General features: G+C 44.8%; 1 protein-coding gene and 1 long non-coding RNA gene across 3 annotated transcripts in view; one reads left to right on the top strand and one right to left on the bottom strand.

Annotated features, from left to right (window-relative positions):
• NYX (nyctalopin) overlaps positions 1-27824 on the top strand; it is a 44023-nt gene that overhangs the window by 8487 nt on the left and 7712 nt on the right. Inside the window, exons 2-3 of one of the 2 annotated variants that reach the window (XM_067022983.1) lie at positions 9887-10345; positions 16029-16106. In XM_067022983.1, the coding sequence (XP_066879084.1) occupies positions 16085-16106 (22 nt within the window). In that variant the 5' untranslated portion in view covers positions 9887-10345; positions 16029-16084. Of the gene's footprint in view, positions 1-9886; positions 10346-15610; positions 15695-16028; positions 16107-27824 lie in introns of those variants that run through there. The other variant, XM_067022984.1, reaches the window with a different exon arrangement.
• LOC136793359 (uncharacterized) lies at positions 18813-23072 on the bottom strand. The gene is made up of 3 exons (XR_010838558.1): positions 23033-23072; positions 22772-22879; positions 18813-21596 (listed from the first exon to the last, which is right to left on the bottom strand). It is a non-coding gene; the product is annotated as an uncharacterized lncRNA (long non-coding RNA).

Here is a 27824-nt window from a genome sequence, read left to right as displayed (position 1 = left end):
TCCTTTACACTTACCATCAATGCATGCCTGCTATTTCAATTGCTTTTTCCACTTTAGATTATTTTATATGAACATTTTCATGTTTTTACATGGTCCACATATGTCATTAAAATTTTGCTTAGTTGTCACCCATATTGCTGTATATCGTGTTGTTTTCATAATTCACTATTAATAGCCTGAATGCTTTTTGTTCAATATAGGTTTTGTGTGTGTGTGTGTGTGGCGGAGGGTTCTTTGGGTTATACTTCCCAGAATAAAATTACTGTGTCAAAGAGTTTGAATAATTTTATAGTTCTTGTTATATGTAGTAATTGTATATTTTGTATTATGTTTTCATTGCTTAAAAAATATTCTCTTACAGAGTTGCATTAGTCAACTCTTTTAATTAAAAGGTACAGAAATTGAACTAGAAACAGTTTAAGCCTCATAGGGAATTTCTTGGGAGGAGGGGGAAAGGGGAGTTGTTATTTAATGGGTACAGAATTTCAGTTTGGGATGATGGAAAAGTTCTGGAGAAGTATAGTGCTGATGGTTGCACAACAATGTGAGTATACTTAACGCCACTCCTCTTAAAAAGGTTTAAAATGTTAAATTTTATGTTCTATATATTTTACCACGGTTTTTTTTAAAAAGAGGGCGAGCAACTGGACGTGCTTCTGGCACGGCTGGATCCAAGGATCAAAGCGATATCATTAGGATTCTGGCCCTCTCGCTCCCATATCTTAATTCTTTTCTTTTTTTTTTTTTTTTTTTAAATTTTTGTGGTACGTGGGCCTCCCACCGCTGCGGCCTCTCCCGTTGCAGAGCACAGGCTCCGGACGCGCAGGCCCAGCGGCCATGGCCCACGGGCCCAGCCCGCTGCGCGGCATGTGGGATCCTCCCGGACCGGGGCACGAACCCGCGTCCCCTGCATCAGCAGGCGGACTCTCAACCACTGCGCCACCAGGGAAGCCCCATTCTTTTCTTTGTGTAGGTTTCAGTCTCAGGTAGACTCTCTCCACAAGGCAGTTGAGATGGTCACGAGCGTCACAAGGTTTACGTTCTCCTTAACCCTCAGAATCTTGGAGAATTTACCATGACTCTCTCTCCCCCAATGTTCATATCAGTCTTTGAAAAGGGCTCTTGATTCACCCGTGTGGATCACATGCCCTTTAGGACAATCACTATCTTCAGAAGAATGAGTTACTCTGGCCACTTGGGTCACCTCCTCATCACAGAACCAGGGGTTGACAGTTCTACCAAAGTCACGCAGAGTGGGGGAGGGGAAGTTCCCCAGAGAAAGAGACGACCTCTGTTAGCAGAAGGGAGAAATGGGGCAGGACAAAAACAACAGATGTCCCCCACATATGTTCTGGATTTCCTGTGTAACTCAAGCACTTCCAAAGAGAGCATTTAAATGTGTCACATAGCATTCCTATGTGATCGGCATTTTGTTTTTGTTATTTTTAAAAATTTTAATGCCTTGTGGTTTGACTATTTGGTGGACCGTATTTCTGCCTTTCTGCAAATACCAAACCCAGTAAGTTGAATAAACTTGTTAATGTGTGCTAAATCAATGAAAGAATGAGTCTTTGTGGTCCAATATAGAATCATAGTTTTTGGTATGTTTGTTTGCGAATGGTATGATTTATGTACATTTGAGAAAAGACCATATGAACCTGTCCCATCTTTAGTTTCCCCACATGTCTGTTAAACTCATATTGTTTATGGAATTGTCTTCTAGCATGGAGTACAGAGGCCCTGGAACGTAGTGAACACCCCACCAAGATTTTTATTGAATGAGTTATTCAATCATATAGTAGTTTCCAATATATTCTTTGTCTATTACTTCCTGAAATGGAATGTTGAGGGTTCCAATTAAAATAATATTTGTTTTTTATTTCTTCTTGCCTTTTTGTCCTTTTTTGTCCATTTTCTTTCCCTGACTTTGTTGCAATGTTCCAATGGTTTCTGTAACACATACATTCAGTATTTTTCAATTTTCATAATTTAATGTACATTTGGCTATTATGTAATGACCTTACTTATTGTACTGCCTTTTGCTATTACATCTGCTTTATCTGCTACCAAAACAGTAATCCCAGCTTTTCTTCTGTTCACATAAGAATATCCTCTTACACCGGGGCTCTGTTGATTTTTTTTTTGATTTGTGTGTCTCCTGTAAGCAACAAATTGTTAGATTTTGCTCTTTTAACAGTCAATGAACTGCCTTTTTTAAGAGCAGAGTTCAGCCTCTTTACATTTAATGCTTTAATTGGTGAAATTTTACCATATCCCGTTTCCTTTTAAATTTATTTAAATTTTCATTTGGTCTCTCCCTTTCGATTTATGAACTTTATGTGAGGTTCTTTCAACTTTTTGTTTCCTTTTGAATTCTATTAGAAGGTAACCTTAACTAATCTGTTTTTCTAAAGTTTTTGATTTATCAGGCTTTTACAAAACTGTTTACTTCTAGTATTTACTTCTATTATTAACCTGGGATACTTTGGATTCTCATGTAGGAATGTTAAAACTCTAGTCTTAAAAACTGTATTCTCAGACTTCCCTGTTGGCACAGTGGTTAAGAATGCGCCTGCTAATGCAGGGGGCACGGGGTTCGAGCCCTGATCTGGGAACATCCCACATGACACAGAGCAACTAAGCCTGTGCGCCACAACTACTGAGCCTGCGCTCTAGAGCCCGTGCTCTGCAATAAGAGAAGCCACCGCAATGAAAGCCCGCGCACCGCAACGAAGAGTAGCCCCCGCTCTCTGCAACTAGAGAAAGCCTGTGCGCAGCAACGAAGACCTAAAGCAGCCAAAAATAAATAAAAATAAATTATTTTTAAAAATAATTATTCTTTTTAAATAATATTATTCTTTTTATTATTATTATCCTTTATTCTCTGCCCTCCCACCCTCAACCATATATGGTTGTGAGATATTCTTATTAAAATTCAGAGAATTCCTTGGCGGTCCAGTGGTAAGGACTCTGTGCTTTCACTGACGAGGACTCGGGTTCACTCCCTGGTTGGGGAACTAAGATCCCGAAAGCTGAGTGTCGTGGCAAACAAACACACAAACAAACAAAACTCTGTACCAATTATTTCTCAAAATATTTACAGATTTGGGACTTCCCTGGCGGTCCAGTGGTTAAGAGTCTGCACTTCCACTGCAGAGGGCAGGGGTTTGATCCCTGGTCAGGGAACTAAGATCCCGTATGCACGGTGTGGCGAAAAAAAAGAAAATAATGTAATATTTATTTTACTTTTTCTCATCAAACTTGTTCTTTGGTGATATTAGAATGTACTGATTTATATATATATACACATATACATATATATGTATATACATATATACATATATAACTGAATCACTGTACACCTCTGTCTGTCTGTCTGTCTGTCTGTCTCTCTCTCTCTCTCTCTCTATATATATATATATATATATATATAGGTGTACTTTGCTGTACACCTGAAACTAACACAACATTGTAAATCAACTATACTTCAATTAAAAAATAATTTATAACAGTTAAAGAAAATATACCAATCTCTCATTTGTTTCTTGCTATTTGCAGACCTCCATCATCTCTAAATTTTATTTTTGTGTTAAACCAGATCCTCAAAGAGCTATGTACCTGTGCCCCATCTTGTAGGAGTTTGTAGCATGATGTTTATGGAAATTTGCTTTGACATATGTTGAAGACTGTAATGAGAAGTAGCCCTATTTAACTCTTTACTTATTGTGGAGATGGTTTTGAAAGCTTGTTTTGTTTGTTTGTTTAGGTATCTCAATGCCTATATGTGCGTGTGTTCCTATGTATATATGTGAGCCTGAGGAGAATATTTTCCTTAGTAACAGTGGCATTGTGTAAATTCATCGTATTTCTATCTGTGATGGGACTGCTGGCAGTTGTGTTAAATTTGAAAGTTAGCTCTAAAAACAATATGTAACCTTATATCATGAATTTTAGGCATTAACCTTAGCTTCATCTTATTTTTTCCTTCCTGTCCAATTTCTTCACTTTGGTTAGAAAAAATTGGGGGAGAAAAATTCTTATTATAGAGACAATTTATTTTATTTTATATTTTGTGTTGTATGCTACTAGAATCCCTTTTGGAATGAGATAAGTTTCAAAGAAAAACAAATAATAATATTCTTATGTGTATGTTCCAAGTCTGCTCAATGGATATTTCCCAAAAGATTGGCTGAGCACCTCCAAATTTGTGGCTCATTAACTGTGGACACCCACCCATTAGAATTATGTGGGGCCGTAGCTTTGCTTGATAATCCACTTAAGTGAAGAATACTCTTCAATCTTGTTTTTTTTTTTTTTTTTTTTTTTTTTTATTATTTTGCGGTATGCGGGCCTCTCACTGTTGTGGCCTCTTCCGTTGCGGAGCACAGGCTCCGGACGTGCAGGCTCAGCAGCCATGGCTCACGGGCCCAGCCGCTCCGCGGCACGTGGGATCTTCCCGGACCGGGGCACGAACCCGTGTCCCCTGCATCGGCAGGCGGACTCCCAACCACTGCGCCACCAGGGAAGCCCTACTCTTCAATCTTTATGATAATCTTTAGTGTGGAGTTCTATTGTTTCCACAAAGATCTTACATCTAAGGAAACCACAAGAGATCTCATTTCTGATACGATATTCACAAAATGACCTTAGAGATGGCCTTGGGGAGCTATATGATGAAGGATTTTCATGTCCAATTTAACATTCAACTTAATGTTTGAAAAATAACAATGCTTTTCTGCACTTTCACCCAATTTGGTGGCTCAAGTTAACTAGAGATTCCCATGAGAACATCTTTACTAGAAATCCAATCCTTGTAGTTGAGTCTCTGCCAATAGTATTGGGTCAATTACACATTTTGCTTCCTTGTTATGGATAAAGATGTAGTAGGTGAAATATTTATTAGTTTAAGAGTTGGGGGTCACACTGTTTGTTGCTTATCATGCAGCCAATCCACCATCTACATTGCTAACAGAACCCTGATTTTGTTTGGGCAACCATGTGCCTAGCTTCAGGGGACAAGGAGTCTTGAGTTTAGCTTATCATAGTCCTCTTGTTCCCCATCTCAAGAGACTTCCTTTCCAGTTAAGAGTAGCCATGTGACCCATCAAGGCCAATAAGGTTGGAGGAGAAGTCTGCTGGGGGCTTTCTGGAAAAACTTTTGGTAAGAAACAGAGAGATGGGGAGAAGGTGGTGGTTTCCCTAGGTACACCTCCCTGCTTGCTTCCTTTGAAAGTGCATGAAGTTAATGTTTGGAGCTGTGGCTGCCATCTTGCAACAAGCCTGAAGGTTAGAAGCCAACATGCAATGGTGGGGGGAATGGAAGGTAGGAAAGCACCAGGGTCTTTGGCGGTGTTACCTGCCGAACCAACCCTGAGCCCACCTACCTCAGATCTCTTATTAAGTAAACAATAAATGTCTTTAGGTTTTAAGATAGTGGTTCTCAAAGTGTGTTCTGGGGATCCCTGAGACCCTTTAAGAGGTCCCACGAGAACAAAATTTGTAATAGTGTAACTGAGCAGGACCCTATAAGGCCTTTCTGGGACAGAACCACCCCTCCCCCATGTCCTCCACCTGCCTCTTGTCTATAGGAAAACTTTAGCCTCCTAGGCCTTCCCTGAGTTCCAAAGAATATATTTAATCAGAGAAGTGAGAAAATGCAGAAACAAAGGGAAATAGTCAAACAAGACAAAATAATAGTTTGGCCATTAAACAAAGTCAGGACCTTTAGTTCCTCCTCAAGCGCTATAGATAATCTTCAGAGCCAAATCCTTTGAGCTGTTTTGCAGACACTGAAGCCCCCACCAGGTGGAAGAAGTTAACTGCCTGCTGCCCACAAGCACGCAGACCCCAGACCAGCTGGAACCAGAAGGTTGATGTTGACTCCTGATTACCTCACCACCAACCAATCAGAAAAATGTCCACCAGCTGATCACATACCCAGCAACCCTCTCCCTCACCCTGTCTTTAAAAGCCTTCCCCTGAAAGCCATCAGGAGTTCGGGCCTTTTGAGCATTAGATGCCTGGACTCCTTGCTTGGGGCCCTGCAATACACGCTGCACTTCCCTTCACCACGACCCAGTGTCAGTAGATTGGCTTTACTGCGCTGGTGAGGCGAGCCGGACCCAAGTTTGGTTTAGTAACAACAGTATTAAGATGTTATTAGCTCTTTTCACCCACATTCTCTCATGAGCATACAGTGGGGTTTTCCAGAGGCTCCATGTTGTTTAATATCACAACAGATTGAAGGCAGAAGCTGCTAGAAAATCCAGCTGTCTTCTATTAAGTCAGACATGAAAGATTTGCAAAAATGTAACACAGTGTCATTCTCACTCATTTTTTGGTTTTGTTTTGGAGAATAGTTATTTTTCAAAAAATGTATTTATGTTGACATGCAATGGGCTTATTACTGTTATTTTTAAATGAATACAATTTTATTTTTTTTGGCTGCACCATGTAGGATCTTAGTTTCCCGACCAGGGCTGTCTCCTGCATTGGGAGCGTGGAGTCTTAACCACTGGACCGCCAGGGAAGTCCAAATGAATACAAATTTTAAAAGTTTCTCAGAGGGCTCCCCTGGTGGCGCAGTGGTTGAGAATCCGCCTGCCGATGCAGGGGACACGGGTTCGTGCCCCGATCCGGGAGGATCCCACATGCTGCGGAGCGGCTGGGCCCGTGAGCCATGGCCGCTGAGCCTGCGCGTCCGGAGCCTGTGCTCCGCAAAGGGAGAGACCACAACAGTGGGAGGCCCGCCTACCACAAAAAAAAAAAAAAAAAAAAAAAAAAAAAAAAAGTTTCTCAGTTAACTGGGAAATACAGTATTAACTTCTAATACAGTAACTATTGATAGATATAACCCATATAAACAAAGGCTTTTGGGGATCCTCAATAATTTTGAGTGAAGAGTGTAAAGGAGTCCTGAAAGCCAAAAAGTTTGAGAGCTTCTGACCAAAGGCATTATTAGGTGGATTTTTCTGTTAACTGCTGCAGAAATTGTACATTTCTGAAAAGCATTCCTGAATGACTTGGAACAGAATTCTTCTTGGGTGAGAACTGTCTGTTTAGAAAAGCAAACTAATGGGCCATTGTGGTTTTAGAAAGATAGCAGGGCTGGGGCCACCTGGGAATGAGACAGAGAGAAAGCCAGACTGCTCAGCATAAGAAAAGAATGAGAATCTGGGGTGAGTTTGCTCGGGAGAGGAATAAAGGAGAGGGAAAGGGTCCTCGGTGGGGAAAGGGGAGTGGAGTGAGGGGAAGATGAATGGCTGAGGCTACCTACATTATGTCTTAAACTCTCCAAGTCCTCAGCCAAAGTCTGCTACACATTCACGACAGCCTTGGTGAGTGGCGTCCTGGGGAGATCAAGGAAAAGGGGCTTTATTACATGTCAGGGTTGACAGGGAGTGGAGAGAAAACAAGAGGTGAAGTGTGGGTGATAGAATTCTGAGCAAAGCCCGGAAATCAGAACCGGAAGTCACTAGGTAAAATGTACCCTTCACCACCCCACTATCCCATGATTCCCTGTAGAGATTGGAAAAGGACACAGGGTTTCCCATCACAGGGGAATTTGAGAACATTATATTAGAATTTCAAAGAGCTGCATCACTGTAGCTGGTGTCTGCATTAGCAAAGCGCTTGTCAGCTGTTTCCCAGAGGGTTTGGCATTTAACAGCTGAACAGCTGCCCTCATCACGTTCTAGGTGCCTGGTGAAGACTTAAAAAGCAGGTACAGGTCTTTTTGGAGATCTTTTTGGATGTAGTCAAGTTGATTTTTCCAAACATGCAGTCTCAGCATTTGATTTTATTACTGCTGCCCTCTGGGTTTTGGCAGGCTTACCTAAAAGATGGCTACTTTTAAATGTTCATTTACTCTGTTTACAAAGAAAAAGGTTTCTCTTGCCAGCATGCTTTCGCTCAGATTTGGGGACTCTGTACTTACTTAATATGTTTGAAAAGTCTAATGAGGAGTTAGTGAGCATTTGGAAACTTTGCAGCTTTCAGGATGAAAGCAGCCATCTGTGGTTATGACATCATCTCTGTTAATTACCCCTTTGCAAAAATCTGCCTGAATGGAGAAGAGGTGGGTGTGTCTATGTGGGTATTTAACGTGATGATTAAAATATATTAATGATAGTTTTCACTTCTCAAGTACCCTACATCTTAGGATCTTCTTTAAAAGTGCTTCCACAGGCTTTAATTAGCCCTTATAACTCTACTAGGAAGAAGTAAAACAGCTCCATTTTGCGAAAGAGGAAAGTGAAACACAAAGAAGGGTCCTGTTTGGAGGCAGAATAAAGCTGCCTCCTCACAGCTCAGCACTGAGCTCAGTCTTTCGCCTCTGCTTGACCAAGAACTGACATTCACAAGCTTTAAATGAGAAGTACAAATTGGTTCCCATCTTGACACGCTAGACACCTGAGCCAAAACAGAACATTTTAGGGTTCATGAGAAATTATTACTTATTATAAGCCACTTTCTAAAGTTATCTAAACAAACAAAAAACAAGAAAACCAAAACAAATCAAAGGGACTATACAGCTCAGAAGTTCTGATTCTCAGTTTCCTCTATAGTTTAACCATTTTGAGTTATGGGTTATGTATGAAAATGTTCTAGATCAGAAAAGCAAGGCACGATTGCCAGTTATTCCACTTCTTATAGGTTGTTTTCATTTTCAATGAAGGAAATATAGGAAAGTTGATAGGAATGCATGGAAGGAAATGCAAAATATAAAATTTTCTTCCCGCCAAATATATTTAGCTATGTATCTGAAAGGGGCAAAATGAGGAGCATACTTTTAAAAAGCTATTATGAAAAAATTTCAAACACACAAAAGTAGAGACACCCCCATGTATTCATCACCCAGTTTCCACATTTATCAACTTTCTGCTATTTTTGTTTCAATTCTCCCTGCCCCTTGTTTTGTGGGAGTGTTTCAAAGCAAATCCAAGATATCATATTTCACCATAATTACTTCTGTATTTTTCCTAATGCATAGAATTTAAAAAATAGAACCATAATACCATTATCACACCCAACAGAAAACCAATTCTTTAATATTATCTAATAATCAATCTGTATTTAGTTTCTAATGATGGTTTCAAAATTGTCTGAAAATTGCATTGACTACTATCTTTTTTTTTTTTTTTGGCCGTGCCACGTGGCTTGCAGGATCTCAGTTCCCCCACCAGGGATTGAACCCAGGCCAAGGCAGTGAAAGCCCGGAATCCTAACCATTAGGCCACCAGGGAACTCCCAGTAACTCTCTCTTTAGTCTCTTTTACTTAACAGGTCTTCCTTCTTCCCCTTCGTCCCCCATTCCATTAATTTGTTGGGAAAACTGGATCATTTGCCCTGGAGAACTTTCCACAGTGTGTATTTAGCTTATTGTACCTTTGGAGTCTTTTAACATATTTCTCCATCCTTCACATTTCTTTAAATGGTAGCTAGATCTGGAGGCTTGATTAGCTTCAGGTTCTTTTTTTTTTTTTTTTTTTTTCCTTGCCCCAAACACTTCAATGGTAGTGCTCTGTACTTTCTATTATGTCAGATCAAGAGGTACCTAATGTCTGGTTGTGCCACCTGGGGGGTATGTTTAAGAACGATCCGTAGGATGCATGATTTCATTGCAATACAGTGATTTCCTCATTCTATCACTTCTGCATTTATTATGTGTGATTCTTTTATAAAGAAAAACTTTCCCTTATCAACTAGTGTATTTGGTTACCCTGAAATACAACCCATAAAGGAAAGGCAAGATAAATGCTTGATTCTTTCCCTTTAGTTATCACCTTTCAGAATAACACCCTAGAACCTCCAAAGTCTACTGAGGAGTTTTTCAAATATCTTATAAACTCATGGATTTAACAAATATATTTATTTCATTTTACAGTCAATATTCTTATTGGTCCATCTTTGGCCAGTGGAACCACTCAACGTTCCTTCTACTCAAATATCTTTGATGGCTTATCTTCTGAAATAATAAGACGTTCCAGGATCATGTTGTACTTTGCCTGCCCCAGACCTGGAAACAGACTTTTCTTCAAGGAGCTCTGGTTCCTTTTACTTGGAAATGAAGACACCTACTCTTGATGCAATGTAAAGAGCGATGATTTCAAAAGAGGCTCCAAGGAGGTGGGCAGTGGGCAGCGTTTGTTGAGTGATAAGCCGGGAAGGGACCCTGAGCCAGCTCTTCATTTACAGATGAGCAAACAGGATTATCAGCCACAATCGGAGCTACATGGCCGGGTCAGGAGGGCAAGGCTCTGGGACACCTTTCCCAGGGTGTGACCTTTGACAAGTCAGGCCCTCGCCCTGGCATCCCTTCCAGCCGGATATTCTGCGGCTCCAGGTGCGTGACTAACGTTTCAGGCACAGATGCACTCTGGGACTTTCCCGGGCCTCCGTCCCGCCCCGCCGAGCTGGTAAGAGCGGTGCGCGAAGGCGGGGACGGGCGGGGGCTGAGGGAGCCGCCCTGGCCCGGCTCCGGAGCCTCAGCGACCTCTGGCGGCCGCGCCTGGTTGGGTGGGGCTTGGCGGGGGTGGGGCTTAGCGCCCAGCGGCTCCGCCTCTTCGTCCCCGGAGGGGTTGGGGCTGGGCCGGCGGATGCGGGCAGGAGCTGTAGAGGCTTCACAAGGACGTGACCTTAAGGGGAAAAACCCCACTGTGTCACGAGTGGTTGCTAACCGGGGTTAGCGAGCTGAACTAGTTCTCCGAAGCCCGGAGAGGGAGGGATGGAAGGAGGGGCTGGGCCGAAATGTCCAGACCGCTGACTCGCTGCCTACTTGCCCCTCCATTAGGGCTGTGGCGCGCCCTGCGCCCCGGGGAGGATGGAAGGGGGTGCGAGCCCTCACCCCGACTGTGTCTGGGCCTGCATTTGGGGCGACGTCACTTCACCGGGAGTTCGCGGAAAGAAGGCACAGTTTTCTCTGCCCCTCCCTTCCCCTCCCCCCAATTCCAGAAACGAGGCTCCTGAGCCCAGGCAGATCTAACCAGACCCATCGGAGCTGGGTTTCCATTGGAAGGTTGGAAGTGAAAGGAAGTAGGATGGTTTGCTAATAGAGAACAAAGGAGTTATAGGTGCTGTGGCCACAGAATGGGTTCAGCCCAGGTAGTTTAGGGGTGCCTGGCAAGAAGGGGAGTGACTTCCCTCCCCTTCCCCCTTTCCCCTTCTCCTAGTGCAGGCCACGGGAGTGGCCATGGGGATGGGGATAGATTGTGTCCCTGTCTTACTAGGGTCCCGGAATAACCCAGGGACTGAGAGACAGGAGGACTGGGTCCTAGCTCCACTTCCACTTAACTGTCACCCTGGGCAGCTGGTCACTTAACCTTTGTGGGCCTCAGTTTCCCAACTTGAAGAATGATGGTCTGGACTAGATTATGGAATAGTTTCAAGTACTGTAAGGCATGGGAAGTGAGGGTATCTGTCCTGAGACCACCGAGTAAGTCAGATAAGAAGGTGGCGCCAGGGGCCAAGGCTGTCATGTGCCCCAGTCCTCCTTCCATAGTCCCCCTCCCCACCTCTGCCCACCAATTCTCACATGGGCTTCGTTAGCAAACATTTGTGCACCTCTGCCTGGATGCCAAACATAGGCTCAGCCCTGATGTTTGTGGGACCTGGGACAAGAGTACACACAGAGGACCACATACCATATGTCTAAATATTTAAAAGTTATAAATCAAGCCAACAAACTCTTAAGTAAAATGTGTTCTATCCTACCTTGACAGATATACCTCCATGAATAACAATCTGGAAGGCCAGGTTCAAGTTTGGAATTCTTGTATTCCTCAGCGTTCTGAGCAGGAATGTGGTGGCACAGAGAGTGGTCCCAGCTCAAGGGCTGTGGCGTGGCTTCCCTCTCCCCTGCCTGCGTCCATCCCACACCACAAGGGCCCTTTCCCACACACGTCCTCAAGTGCAAACAGATGCCCTTTGAGGGGCCCCTTCTCCAGTGTGCACGGTGGTGGTACAGTCTACCCTTGGAGGATGGACTAAGAAAAGCAGGTTCAGAATCTGTTGGGCAGGGAGTCCTGAGGTGCGGTGGCCCAATTCCTGGAAATCCTCACCCCTTCCCCCAAATAGTTGGAATAATCCACCCACTCATCAGCCTATGAAATTACCCAGCCCATAAAAACTAACCACGCCATATTTCGAGGCTCTCTCGCCTTCTGAGATGGCCCATGCTCTATCTGTGGAGCGTGTTACTCTCTAAATAAATCCACTTCTTACCTATCACTTCATCTCTGAATTCTTTCGGTGAAAAAGAAAGAATCTCAAATTGGCCAGGAACACTCCCAGGTACCCAGAATCCGGTGGACATCTCCTTGGCACTTTGACTCCTCGTCCTCTGTCTTGCCCAGTTTGAGGGTGGTACCTGACAGGCGTTATGGGGGTGCAGACTTGGACCAAGCACAGCCCTGGACCATCCAGACACTCCAAAGGGCAGGGCCGATGCCTGTGGGCGAGGAGGGAGGATGCCAAGAGGGGCTCATTTCTTAGAGGAGGTAGTACTTGGGCTAAGCCTGCAGGAAGGTTGGGGTTTCAGCAGGTGGAGAAGTGGGGAAAGAAAGGAGCAAAGGTCTTGAGGATCAGCCATCCAGAGTCGGAATGTCTGTGAATTGTGACCATGGTGTAGAAAGGCTGGAGGCAAATCTGTGTCCTCCGAATATCGCTGTACCGCGTAGGGTGCAGCCACCAGCTCTGCAGCCCCTGAGGGGCAGCCTCACCCATCAGAGCAGGATGAGACCCTGCAGCCCATCCCAGGGCAGCTCTGCATAGAGCAAGAGTCCCGACGCCCCTCCCTGCACCATGCCTCCTTGGTAATCAGCATTTCCTTACCAATTCCAAGTTGGGGAAGCTTAGCTACTCCCCCAGCCTCCCTGATTTGCTGGGGAGCCTGCCAGCCAGAGGCTGCTGGAGAAGCAACGGCCCCTCATCTCCTCTGGGAGCAGCCTCTACCAAGGGCGGGAGTTGGTGGATAAGTGCCCCAGCTCCCTGCCCTGCAGGAGAGAGAATTCTGAGACGTGTGCTCTGTCTCGCAGAGTTTGCCACGGGATTAGGCTCCGCTTGGTCACAGCACCAACTTGTTTGATAACACTTGATTTCTACCTTCCCCACTCCTGCTGGTGCTTCTGCAATCGCTTCACAAATCAAGTACTTCCATTCCGTATCATTGTCCCAGGACCTGCCTCTGGGGGAATCTGAACTAAGCATAAGGACATTTCATGTTACAGGTGGGCCCGGGCTTCCTCATCAGTAAAGAAAAGCGTGGAATGACGCGATCGCCGACTTCCTTCCCAGGCTCTGCTGGAGTTTACATCATCCTCCTGCCTGGTATCAAATGGAAACAGGGCACTTTGCTTTGTTTCACTCGGTGCCAGGCTGAACATGCCCTCGAGCACTGGCCCTGCGGAATGGTCATGTTTCCCTGTGGTGTGTGTGTACATGTGTGCCAGCAGGAGTCAGGAGCAGAGGAGTGGAAAGAATCAGGTTTAGTATCCAAGTCCTTCCTGAGGGTGCCCATTGGAGGCCGCTGAAGTCTGAACCCCTGAACCCGAGGAGGAATTTTGTCTTTTCCTATCATTAGAGGCCCCGTGCTGAGTCCCTGCTGGCTGCCTCCAAACCAGTGCAGCAGGAATTACAAAGAAACACTAGGGCTCCCTCCCTCCCCCGCCCCGCCCCCACTTGCACTGCTGATGGAAGCTTTTCTAGAAGGCCACCTGCAAAGGCAAAGCCTGGCATCCTGGGCTGCCTCTATATCACGGGCTCACTTAACTTACCCTTCCTCCTTTTTCCTTCCCCTCTAATCAGCCACCAGCTACATGGAGACAGAGAGCCAGCACTGGTGCTAACTGCCCCGCCAGCCCCCGAGTGGCTGGGGACCTGCTGTCTTGCTCTCTGGATAACAGGGTCCAGTCTGAAGTTTCTCCTTGGGGGCATGCCAGTCAATCGCACTTCCTGTGACAACCCCTCCCTCCTTGCTTTTTTTTCCCCTTGGGAACTAGGTTTTGATGACGAGGCTGCTTGTTCCCCAGTTGCTGTCAGTGTGACTAGCTGGCCCAGTGAATGGGCCCTTCGTCTCTCCCCTGACAGGCTTCTCATTGCTCCTTACTTCCCACTCGGGAGATGTCTGATCTCACAGGCAGAGGCGGTCTTCCTGAGGGAGATCCTTGGTGTAGAGCCCCAGGCCCACTAGCCTGCAGAAGACTGAAGGCAAGGTGGACCCAGTAAGCAGAGCCCAGGGTTGTAGGTGCCGACAGGCTGCTCTCACAGCCACGTTTCAGTCTGTGGCCTGCTGCAGAGGCTTCATGGGGCCAAGGTTTGGAATGAGGGCTGCAAGGATGCCCCCAACACGAGCGGCCACAAGGGGATAGATGCCTACCGCTCTCACCTGGGCAGGGTGAGTGCACCCCTGGGGACAGGGACTTCATCTGGGGGGCTCCCTCCGCCCACATCCATATCCCATCCCCAGTATGGCTTCCTTCCCAGCAGAGGTTATGACAAGTTCAGCCGTACTTTGGCTTTCAAGACCCAAATGGAAGAAAACAAAAATTCCCCAGGGCACAGCAGCCTCAGATGCTTAGCTTCACACCCTGAGACCTCTTTGTGGGATGGGACTCCTGGCCCATCAGCACCGGCACACCAAGGCCATGACAACCAGGATGCAGCAGGTTGCCATGGATACCTGGGAGCTTGCTCGAGCAGAGCTGAGGGCCAGACCCTACAGCCAGGCCCGGTGGATCTGCTGGGCCCAGAAGAATGTGAGGGCAGCCGAACTGCTGCCACCACCTTGAGCAGACCCTCTTCATCACTCCCCTAAACCAGGGCTTTCCACTTTAGGGAGCATAGGAGTCCTGTTAAAATGCAGATGCTGATTCCAGGGGTCTGGGGTTGGGGTAGGGGTGCTGAGACATCCCCATTCCTAACCAGCTCCCAGATGCTGCTGCTGGTCTGAGGCCACACTCTGAGTCCTGATGGGTTTGAGAAATCTCAGCCAGGTTCTGAAAATGGCCCAAGGACCTGCTGCCTTAGGGAGTGGCAAGCATGGCCTTGACCCCAAAGCCGGGACTCTAAGCTTCGTGATAGTGAAAAGCCATCTCCAATTTGTTTTTGGATCATCCGCCTTCAACCATTCCACAGAGAAAGGAAAGCAGCAGCCTGCATTTCGGGAAACATCATTATTTTAAGCTGTTCTGTCCCTTCCCCACCTCTCCAAGTTATATGACATGTCCTTGTTGAAAATGCTGATAATGCTATTTGGATGGCAGGAAGCCAATTTCTGGCTGCAAATTGCTTGGGGCTGGGGTCAGGGCAGGAGGCGGGGTCTGCGGAAGGTTTAAGGAGAGAAAGGGGCCAGGCAGATGGAGAAGCTGAGGCCTGGGAATAAAGCTGATTGGTGTGTCAGCAAAATCTGTCACTGGCTTTGGTGATTCGAAAGGCAGACACATTCTCTCATCTCTCTTAATCCTCATCGGATACAGGATTTTCCTGCCATTAAATCTGGAGAAAGAAAAATAGGCACTCAAACCTGCATAAGCAACTATTTCTCCTCTGCCCCGGCTCACCATCCTCCCTGCCCCCACTTTCCTTCTCTGTCGAATCATTTTTAGCATCTGTGGCTGCTTGACTTGGGAGATGGTTGGGCTGGGGGAACCGAAGGGCACCTTGCAGGAGGAGCGGGATCAGGCAGAGCCCCAGGATGGTAAGCAACATTTGGGGACTATTCGCTAATGCTTCTCTGCAGAGGTTTCCTCTGTCCATTTCCTTGCTGGGTTGTCAGTGAGTCCGTGTGAGTTGCTGCTGACGAAGGGTTTCCAAATACATCCAAGCTGTCAGTTTGGGGGGAGCATCTGATTGGCTGTTGTTACTGGTTTTTCTTAACCCAGCACCAAGGTGATGGGGAGAAATGCATGCAGAGAAGAAGGGGGAAAGGCAGGGCATTCAGGAGGAAGTGGAGGTATAGAGAGGGGCCTGAGTGACCTGGTTGTCAAGGGACCCCTCCTGGGCACCCGGTGACCTGTGCTCTCTTCCCTTAGGTAGGGATTCCACAGCTGGATGGTTCTAAGCCACCAGGTGCGTGAAAAGCTGCGGGATGCTGTTCCTGCTGCTGCATGGTGAGTTCCAAGGCCCCCTCCTTCCATCCCCTAGCAGACACCTGCCAGTGGGTGCGGGGGTTGGGAAGTCAGTAGAAGATGCTAGAACATGCGTGGAAACCACAGGGCTTCTACCCAAGAAGTGTGGGCTTCAGGTGGCTTCCATGAAAGCTGTACCTGGACACCAATACTTCTGATTAGGTTTCACTGAATGTGCGATCATGGGGGAGGGTACAGAGAGTTAAAGAAAACAGCAGGTCGGGGCGGGGGTGGGGCAGTGTTTTTGGTTCTTTGTTTGTTTTAAAAACAAAACTCCTGAGCCAAATATATGAAATAAACTCTTGGTGGTTTTCTTATTCTAATTTCAGATATGAATTCATTGGTGTAATTACCAAAAGCTATAGTGGTTTTCTAATCACATTATTTTAAGCTCATTTCATTAAAAAAATCCCTTAAAGAAATATCTTCCTAAAGGAGGAAGATGACGTGAAAAATATCATGTTGGAATTATGTGATTATGGATGTTTAGGAATTTTTTCCAAGTTTTTTGGTCCTATTGTTATATGCGTTTTAATATAACAAGAAGACTCATCCCCCATTTTTTTCCACACCTCTGCAGCTCCAGCTGTTCCAACCCAACCGACATAGCCCAAGGAAAAATCCCTTGTTAAGTTCTGCAGTAAGCAATTTACACAAAGACTCTGTTCTTCTGACCCTCAGGTGAATGTATAATTATTTGAGGTTATAGCGACCCACATAATAGACCTCTCTATGCCATGCTGGCAGAGAAAATGTTACCAGATAATTCTAAGAACGGTAGTAATAGAATTTTCTTATTCTTTAATTCCACCTTTTCAAAAAGTAGAACTTGCTGTATTCAAGGAATCAACAGGTACACACTGTACCTTCAGTACACTCTAGGGATATCATGAGAGAGCTAATTGCATAGCCTTTGTCCTTGAGAAACTTACATTCTTTAATGGCCGACTCAATAAGTAAATGAGAAAAAAAATTGGAACAAGGCTCAGGGAACAGTATGGATAAATAGGACATGACTTCCTAGCTGCAGGAGTCTCCAAAGGACAGAGGTTGACATTTATATAATTACAAACAGTCAGCTCCTTGCCATTTCTCCTACCTAGAAAGGATATGAAGTTTGATTGACTCATTGGGACAGAATGTTTGCTTCGAAGAGCCAACATTATTTTAATTCTGTACCCAAAGCTCTCCGGTTCCTCACAGAAAGCAGACAGTATTCATAGCCTGCATGCTGCCAAACAGGAACTGTCCCCGCTGCAGAGACCCGAAATACAGACAGACTTCTTGTGACAAGTTGGAGAGCTGAGCGGTGACATCATTTGCTAACAATAGATGCACTTAAAATTAATGACCATCTCCACATCCCCTGGCGCTTTCATTTAAAACGCACTCAGCAGCACAGACAATATTACTCTGACTACAAGTCACAAGGATTGCAGACAACATGCTCCCGAGAAGCAGGCAGGAACAGGACTCTACCACCCCAGCTAGAGAAAAATGACTAAATCAGCCTGACAAAACAAGATCATGGTGGAATCAGAGGTGGCTCATAGCAGGGTAAATCTAGGGCAAAACTGAAACAGAAATTCTCCACAGGAGGGTCTCCTGGAAATTCCTCGCCTCTCCCCCCTCCCCCATGGCAACCCTTTCAGGGTCTTCCTGCTGTCCACAATATCCCGCTTCCTTGTCTTGCTTTACAGGGGTCTTCACCATCGGCTTGCTCTAAACCATGAGTCTTTAATGAGGGCTAGGGTTTGGAGCTTATTTGCCTCCTGTCTCTAGAGTCTTACTGTAAGTTCTTAGTAAGGGTTTGCTTGTTGAATGGGTGAAGCTGCCCAGATTAGAACCATGACAATACCTGATAAAGGTTTTGCATTAAAAAAAAAAATATATATATATATAAAACTCTTCAAATCCAATCATAAGACAACCCAATTTTTTTTTTTTTTTTTTTTTTTGCGGTATGCGGGCCTCTCACTGTTGTGGCCTCTCCCGTTGTGGAGCACAGGCTCCGGACGCGCAGGCTCGGTGGCCATGGCTCACGGGCCCAGCAGCTCCGCGGCATGTGGGATCTTCCCGGACCAGGGCACGAACCCGTGTCTCCTGCATCAGCAGGCGGATTCTCAACCACTGCGCCACCAGGGAAGCCCAAGACAAACCAATTTTTAAAAATTGGCAAACATTTTTGAATAGCTGTTTCATCAAGGGAGATATGCAAAATGCTAATAAGCATATGAAAAGATGCTCCACATCAGTAGTCATGGGGGAATGCAAATCCAAACCACAATGAGATGCCACCTCACACCCACTAGGATGGCTAGTCAAAAAGACCATAGCAATTGTTGGTGAGGATGTGGAGCACCTGGGACTCCAGCTGGTGGGAATTCAAAATGGCGTGGCCCCTGTGGAGAACTGTTTAGCAGTTTCTTGGGTAGTTCAACATATATTTACCATATGAGCCAGCAATACCACTCCTAGATAAATGGGAAATGAAAACACGTGTCCACAAAAAGACTTGCGCCCAAGTCCTTAGTCACTATAGGTGACTTTAGTCACTTTAGCCAACTTTAGTCACAACAGGTGAAAACTGGAAGCAATCCAAATGTCCATCAGCAGGTGACTGAATACGCAAATGGTGGTACATCCATACGACGAAACACTGCTCAGCAATAATAAGGAATCATCACGTGATCTTCGGAGCAACATTGGTGAATCTCACAAACACAATGTTGACTGAAAGAACCATTTTTATTTCATTTACATGAAGTTCTAGAACAGGCAAGACTATACTTCGGAAACTGTATTCCTGGTTACCTGGAGCAGAGGATGGGGAGGGGACTGCTGTCAAAGGGGCCTGAGGAAACTTTCTGGGTAGTAGGAGTATTCTAAATTGTGATTGGGGTGGGGGTTACGTGGGTGTATATGTTTGTTATACTTTCTGAACTACGTACACTTTAAATGGATACGTTTTATCGTAAGTAAATTATACCTGAATCAACTTGACTTAAAAGAAAAAAAAGGAAGGTTGTAGGGAGAGAACAGCTGCACCCCAAGGAGAACAAATCCCTCGTTATCGAGAGTCAGGCGCTGTGGAGAGCCGGGTAGTATGTGGGTGAGACTCATCGACGTCATTACATAGATAAGGAGCTCCTTCCTTTTGATTACCAAGTAGTTTTCCCTTGCCTGGGTGTTCTGGTTTGTTTATCCATTACCCTATTGTTGAGCACCTAAGTTGTTTCCAGTTTGGGGCAGTTGTATTTAGATCTGGAGGACTTTCTGGGGCCTAGTGTTCTCCTCCTCAGGTGGGACAGCTCTCCACCTCGAGATCCACAGGGCCTGCGAGGCCATCAGCAGACCAGCCCTCTGAAGACCAACTGATTTCTCCACACCCCCACCCCCAAAATGATTCACATTGGCCAGCAAAGCTGCAGTGTGAATCCATGAGCCTTTCTTTTCTGTCACAGAAGATACCTGCATGATGTGAGAAGCAAGTTCCGGGGTCACTGTGAGATGAGAGGCCATGGAATGGTCTCCCTCACTGCATTTCTGCTTCCTTCAGCCCATTTGGTTCTGAAAATCCAGCACTGGGGCTTGGTCTGAGGAGTAATTGGGATAGCATTTACCGAGGGTGGGAGGGGAATGACTCGTAGAGCCAAAGTGGCTGAAGAGATTTTGCTGAAATCAGAAAATGGACCACATTTTCCCTTGCTATTTTGGCTTCGGGAGGCACAAGTTCTTTGAAAACAATGAGGATGAAGAAACACTTCAAACTCAGTCTGTGGTTGGAAACTCCATGAGTAACTCTTTTCCTAGCAAACCTCAAAGGGGCAAAAGCATATACTCGAAAAGCTGAGGACCTACGGAGAAATCCCGCAGCTGGTCTGCATTAAGACATCATTCCAAAAAAAATATAATTAAAAAAAAGACATCATTGTGTGGGCATCTGAGTCCGGCCATCGCCGCCTCCCTGCAGCTCGGGGGCTGGCCAGTATACTGGACCAGAATACAAAGGCAGGGACCCATTTCTGGTATTTGCCCCAATTCAGGGACACCTTGTACCTTTTTTGTTGTTGTTTGAAGTAAAATTCACATAACAAAAGATTAACCATTAACCAGTTTAAAGCGTACAATTCGGTGGCATTTAGTACATTCACAATGTTGTGCATATATCCCCTCTATCTAGTTCCAAGACATTTTTCACATCCCAAAAGGAAACCCGGTACCTATTAAGCAGTCACTCCTCACTCTTCTTTCCGTCAGCCCCAGGCAACCACTAATCCACTTTCTTTCTCCATGGATTTGCCTATTCTGGATACATCATATAAATGGAATCATATGTGGCCTTGTGTGTCTGGCTGCTTTCCTCTAGCATAATGTTTTTGAGGTTCGGTCACGTTGTAGCATGTGTCAGTACTTCATTCCTTTTTATGGCAGATTAATATTCCACCGTGTAGCTAGACCATGTTATTTATCCATTTACCTGTTGTTGAACATTTGTTGCTTCCATCTTTGGGCTATTGTGAACAGTGCCTTATGGACGCTTGCGTACAAGTATTTGTTAGAACACCCACTTTCACCTAGGGGTGGAATTGCTGGGGCATGTGATAACTTTATGTTACACCCTGTAGCGTTTGATACCACACAGACGAATCCCTTCTTTATAAAGTTGGTCCACCTAGACCCCTGGTTTTCTTGCAGGGGATTGGATTTTCTTTTTTTATTTATTTTATTTTTGGCTGTGTTGGATCTTCATTGCTGCACACAGGCTTTCTCGAGTTGCGGTGAGCGGGAGCTACTCTTTGTTGCGGTGCGCAGGCTTCTCATTGAGGTGGCTTCTCTTGTTGCAGAGCATGGGCTCTAGGCACACGGGCCTCAGTAGTTGCGGCACAGGGGCTCAGTAGCTGTGGCTCGTGGGCTCTAGAGCGCAGGCTCAGTAGTTGTGGCGCATGGGCTTAGTTGCTCCGTGGCATGTGGGATCTTCCGGGACCAGGGCTTGAACCTATGTCCCCTGCGTTGGCAGGCGGATTCTTAACCACTGCACCACCAGGGAAGCCCGACCCTTGGTTTTTGACTTCGGCTATATATTGGAATTCCCTGAGGAACTTTTTAGAGTACTGATGCCTGCTTTCACACCTGAAGATTCTGATGTAATCTTTCTGGTGAGTTGTGAGTTGGTTAAAAGCTCCTTAGGTGATTCTAATGTGCAGCCCAGGTAGAGAACCATTCTAGATTCTTCCTTTGTAGTTTACTTGTAGTAATAACTTCAGTATTCTGACACTTGGTATTTTGCTTTCCACTCTGGGGCAGATATTCACATGGTCCTTGAAGTACTGGTCCCTTGGTGAGATTTAATCTTGTGACAACAGTGGCTCATGGAATCTGCTGTTAGCTTGGCCCAATGCTTTCACAGCTGTTTCAAGTATTACAGGTCATTTGTTCCTCATAATTGTCCACCTATCACAGATGAGGAAACTGAGAAACAAAAGAAAAAACAACAACAACAAAAGCAGTATGAGAGAGCAGGGGGGAAAAGGCAGTGTTATCAGAGTTTACGAGAGATTTAGCGTGAGAGGCCGCACCCTCAGGAGGAGTGTTTCCAGACCAAATGCTCTGGAAAGCCCCACATGTGAATCCTGGAGCTATGACAGAGGCAGGCTGAGCTGAGGCCCATCCTGCTGAATTTCGCATCTTCCCCTCCCTACCTCAGGCTGGGAATAAAAGCACTGAAGCCTTTTCAGATTTCCACATGGAGCCTTCCCAAAAATTCTGATGGGAGAAAATAAATTGCTAAGCAACTGCCAATGAGTCTGACTTTCTCTTCTCACAAACTGTGATCTTTATTTTAATTTGGTAAATGTGTTTTTGGCCAAGGGATTCCCATGGAACTCAGCTCTGGACAGCCAAGGAGATTTGTCTTTGGAATGATCCCTTCTGATTCCAGGAGAGGCCGCTTTTCATTTGAATTTGGAAAAATTGGGGATCGCCTAAACAATTTGATTCCATTTTCTATATTTCCTGCCAATGGATGACAAAGAGCTTCCTTTTGGTTGAGGGGTGCTGCCTGGTCTCGAATTTGAGTCGTTTTATCTTTCAAGGTGAAGAGTTCATGAGGTTCTCAGGGAAAGGGGGAGGGGCCAGAAGGAGGAGATGGTACTCAAGGGATGTCGGGAACCTGTCGGGAACCTGTCTTACTTAGGATGTTGCTCAGGAATCTCACCGCAAGCCATAGAACCCACTCCAAGTCACTGAAGACGGGAAGGGGTTTATTCAGGGATGCTAGGTGTTCCCAGGCTTCCTGGTTGGAGGTCCACTGCCCGGAGCAATGCCTAATATCAGGTAGTGGGGCAGTTCCAGCAAAGACCCCATGGCCACCACCACTGGTGGACACACCTGATCGTTCACAGGCATCATGCTGGGTGCTGGGTGCCTGAAATTCCACCATGGGAGCCTGGAAGCCAGATGCCCTCTGCCACCATCCTGGCCAGAAAATGGTTTCTGCCTGGCGCCTACTTCTGACAGGCAAAGCTAGGTCACATGCCTGGGCCCTAACTGCAAGGGACGTTGAGAAAAGAGAGTTTCTGGCTTCTGTGTTGAGGAGGCAGGACTTATAATGTAGGAAATTCCCTAAATGTGTGAACAGTACTTACAAGAAGCTGGGTAGCTGGAAAAGGCATCAAATGTCCACTATAAGCAGAGATGGTTTGGTTGCAAGGAACAGAAATCCACTGGTCTGCCCAGATGGTTTGAGTGGGTTTCTGAAATGGAAGCAGGGAAATGTCACAGAAATAGCTATAGCAGGGCCTTATGGGAACTAAAGGACTGGCCAGGAGCTTTCCACTGTCCCTGATCTCCTTTTCTGTGATTCTCATGGCCAATCTACTCCTCTCTCTGCACACCAGTTTCCTTACCTTGCCTTTGGCTCCTGCTCCCCGATGACTTTGACCTGTACATGTCTTTGGTACAAACCCCAGCCCCAATACTATATAGCAGCTGGTGCTCACATGATCTCGCTGCCTGTTCCATGTTCACAGGGAAGAAATGAATCTGATTGGCTCTGCTTAGGTCAAATGTTCACCTGCAGTCCAAACAGCTGTAGCTGGGAGGAGGCTGCAGAGAAACATGGGGTTTTGAATTGGGTATTTTTTCTTACACGTGGTGCTTGGCAACAGCTGCTGTCCAACTGTGGAAAATGAGAGCCAGAAGGGCCCTCCAAGGTCAGGAAGTGCAGGCTCTTCAGTTCACAGTTAAAGAAACAGAAGCTCAGAAAGGCTAGGGATGGGGGGTGGGGGATAGTACAGTACAGTGGAAAGACAAAAATCAAAGGTTGGTGGTGTTTAACCACCCTGAACCTGAGTTTCCTCTTTTTGTGAGTAGAAGAGAAGAATACTTACATTGCAGGGCTGTCATTAAATGGAATAATATATGTAGCAAGCTAAGCCCCGAGCAAATACGTATTAAGAGTTGGTTGTTATGAGAGCAAAAGAAACCCATAAACTGTGGTTAATTTGAATAGCATTAGACATGCTTATATCACCTGGACAACATATGGTACCATACTTCCCAAACTCTGCCCTGTGCATATTTGCTGTCTTTGGGGGTGGAATACATCTGCAGGCCATGTTCTGTTGAGCTCCCAGAGCCACTTCAAGCAGCTCTGTTCTGGGACTGCATGTACATGTAATCGTATAGTATGTACTCTTGTGTCAGCTCTCTTTTGCTCACCGTAGTGTTTTTGTTGTGTCAATAGTTTGTTCCTTTTTATTGCTGAGTGGTATTCCACTGTATGGCTATATTGTAATTATTTATTTCTCTGCTGTTGAGTAATTTCCTCTTTTGGTCTGTTCTGAATAAGCCACAATGAACTTTCTTGTACAGTCTTTATGTGGACATTTTGTTTTCATTTCTCTTGGGTAAATACCTAGGAATGGAATAGCTGAATCATAGTCGTCATATGTTTAGCTTTAATAGATACTGTCAAAGTTTTCCAAAGTTATTGAACTATTTTCCACTCACATCAACAATGGAAGAGAATCCCGCTGTTCTACATCCTCACCAGTATTTAGAGTTGTCAGCCATTCTAGTGAGTGTGTAGGGAAATCTCACTGTAGTTTTAATTTGCACTTCCCAAATGGCTAATGATGTAGAGCACCTTCTCTTGTGCTTAATGGCTACTTAATATATTCTTTTGTAAAGTGTTCAGGTCTTCTGCTCATTTTTATTTAGTTTGTCTTTTCATTATTCTTCATTTGTAGGAGTAGTTTTTATATTCTGTATACAAGTCATACACACATACAGGCACACGCACAAATGGTATCTTTTAAAAAAATAGCTTTATTGAGGTATAATTGACATATAACAAATTAAACATATTTAAAGTGTTCCCTCATGAAACCATCAGCACAATTGAGATAATGAACATATCCCACATCCATCACCCCCAAAGTTCATGCCCCTTTGTAATCCTTCCCTTCCGCCCCTCCCTGTCCCCCCATCCACCCCCAGCCAACCACTGATCTTTCTGTTACTATAGACTAATTTGCAGTTTCTAGAATTTTTTGTAAATGGAATCATACAGTATGTGCTCTTTTTTGTCTGGCTTCTTTCACTCAGCAGAATTATCTTGAGAGTCATCCATGTTATATGTATCAATAATCCATTTCTTTTTATCACTGAATAGTATTCCATTGTATGCATATATCATAATTTGTTTACCCATTCAACTCTTTCTTTAAAGAAATATATCTTAGGGCCTCCCTGGTGGCACAGTGGTTGAGAATCTGCCTGCTAATGCAGGGGACACGGGTTCGAGCCCTGGTCTGGGAGGATCCCACATGCCATGGAGCAACTAGGCCCGTGAGCCACAACTACTGAGCCTGCGCGTCTGGAGCCTGTGCTCGGCAACAAGGGAGGCCGCGATAGTGAGAGGCCCATGCACCACGATGAAGAGTGGCCCCCACTTGCCACAACTAGAGAAAGCCCTCATACAAAAACAAAGACCCAACACAGCAAAAATAAATAAATTAACTAATAAACTCCTACCCCCAACATCTTAAAAAATATATATATATCTTAGAAGTCTTTCCATGTTATACAAATAGATTCATCTCCTATTTATTTATTTATTTATAAATTTATGTATTTATTTTTGGCTGCATTGGGTCTTCGTTGCTGCGCGTGGGCTTTCTCTAGTTGCGGCAAGCGGGGGCTACTCTTCGTTGTGGTGCGCGGGCTTCTCATTGCGGTGGCTTCTGTTGTGGAGCACGGGCTCTAGGCACACAGGCTTCAGTAGTTGTGGCTCACGGGCTCTAGAGCGCAGGCTCAGTAGTTATGGCTCACGGGCTTAGTTGCTCCGCGGCATGTGGGATCTTCCCGGACCACAGATTGAACCCGTGTCCCCTGCATTGGCAGGCAGATTCTTAACCACTGAGCCACCAGGGAAGTCCCCCCATTCAACTCTTGTTGGGTGTTTGTGTTATTTCCAGTTTGGGGTTATTATGAATAAAGCTGCTGTGAACATTCATGCCTAAGCCTTTTGTATGGACATGTGCCTTTATTTCCCTACAAATAGAATGGGTCAGTCATAAGGCAGGTGTATGATTAACTTTTAAAGAAACTGCCACATTGTTTCCAACATGGTTGCACCATTTGACATTCCTACCAGGTGTGGTCAGTCTTTCTAATTTTAGTCATTCTAATAGGTGACTATTTTAATTTGCATTTCCCTAACAACTAATAATGTTGACCATCTTTTCTTTTTTGTTGTTGTTTTTTTTTGTTTGTTTTGGTGGTACGCGGGCCTCTCACCGCCGCGGCCTCTCCCGTTGCGGAGCACAGGCTCCGGACCCACAGGCCCAGCGGCCATGGCTCACGGGCCCAGCCTCCCCGCGGCACGTGGGATCCCCCCGGACCGGGGCACGAACCCGCGTCCCCTGCATCGGCAGGCGGACTCCCAACCACTGCACCACCAGGGAAGCCCTGACCATCTTTTCATGTGTTTGTCTACTGTATATCTTTTTTGGTAAAGTGTTTCTTCTAATATTTTGCCCATTTATTAATTGGGTGATTTATTTATTTATAGTTTATTATTTAATAATATTATCAAATAAGTTTATAAAATTATATTTATTTGAATATTATTATTTAATAAATTATTTATAATTTATTGCCTGTTTTCTTATTATTGAGTTTTGAGAGTTCTTTATAAATTTTGAATACAAGTCATTTATGAGATATATACAGAGAAAATATACAGATATTTTCTCACAGTCTGTGACTTGTTTTTTCATTCTCTCAAGTGTCCTTCAAAGAGAACTTTTAAATTTTGATGAATCTAATTTATTACTTTTTTCCTTTATGGTTAATGCTTTTTTTTTTTCCCTAAGAAATCTTTGCCTATCACTAGGTCACAAAGATATTCTCCTGTGTTATCTTTAAGAAGCTTTATAGTTTTAGCTTTTACATTTAGGTCTATGGTCCATCTAAGATGAGTTTTTGTGTATGCTGTGGGGTAGGGGTTGAGATTCTTTTTTATTTTCTAGGGATTGCAATATGCATCTTTAATTTATCATGGTCTACTTTTTTTCCCCCATGGAAAAACCCTCTTGTTTATTTGATTAAACAAAATTAAAATAAGCTACATAGGAACAATTTTAAAGTCCAAAGAGACACCAACTTTGTTTTAAGGCTGCAGTAGCTGATGCAGCATCTCCTTGCTACCTTTCCCAGCCTTCTCTGTGGACTACAGCGATACATTCAGAAGCTTGTTAGCTAACACAGGAGTTTTTGAACACTTTCCCATTCGTTCTTCACCTGCTCATTGTCTGTCATGTCTGAGGCCTGCAGCATATCATTTAAGATTTAAAAGTAAAAATCCAGGGGGGGAATAACCCACCCCAAACAAAAACCCACCTTAAAGGTTTGGAGAAAAGCCTTTGCTTCCCCATTCTCCACTTAATTGACGAGATCCACACCACTGCTGCAATGCCCATTTTTAAAAGCATCAAGAGGCAGTCAGCACCCAGATGGGCTTGCAGCATGGTTTCTGTGGCCCACGCAGTTATGCTGGTGGTGCATATCCCTTACATCAAGTCTGTATCGTGGTCTACTTTGAATTAGTCTTATACAGTTTCATGTGTAACACGAGATCCTTATGAGTACAATTTAGTTTACCCTTCTTCTCATTCTTTATGCTATTGTCATATTTTTCATTTATATATGTTATAAATTCCACAACACATTGTTATTTTTGCTTTCAACAGTCACTTGTCTGTTAAGCAATTAAGGTCTTTTATATTTAGTGGCATATTTGTCATTTCCATTGCTCTTCATTCCTTCCTGTAGATCTGACTTTCATCTAGTGTCATTTTCCTTCAAGCTAAACAATGTCTTCATTTCTTTTTTTGTTTGTTTGTTTTGTTTTGTTTTTATTTTATTTATTTATTTTCTGTAGTACGTGGGTCTCTCACTGCTGTGGCCTCCCCTGCTAGCACAGGCTCTGGACGCACAGGCTCCGTGGCCATGGCTCACGGGCCCAGCCGCTCTGTGGCACGTAGGATCTCCCCGGACCGGGGCACGAACCCGCGTCCCCTGCATCGGCAGGCAGACTCTCAACCACTGCGCCACCAGGGAAGCCCAATGTCTTCATTTCTTGTTGTGCAGAAGATCTGATGGAGATGCATTTTCTCAGATTTTGTTAACCTG

This window comes from Kogia breviceps, chromosome X, assembly GCF_026419965.1.
Source record: "Kogia breviceps isolate mKogBre1 chromosome X, mKogBre1 haplotype 1, whole genome shotgun sequence".
NCBI classification, from domain to species: Eukaryota; Metazoa; Chordata; class Mammalia; order Artiodactyla; family Physeteridae; genus Kogia; species Kogia breviceps.
Note: the sequence above shows the minus strand (reverse complement) of the source record. Positions and strands in the feature narration are given on the sequence as shown.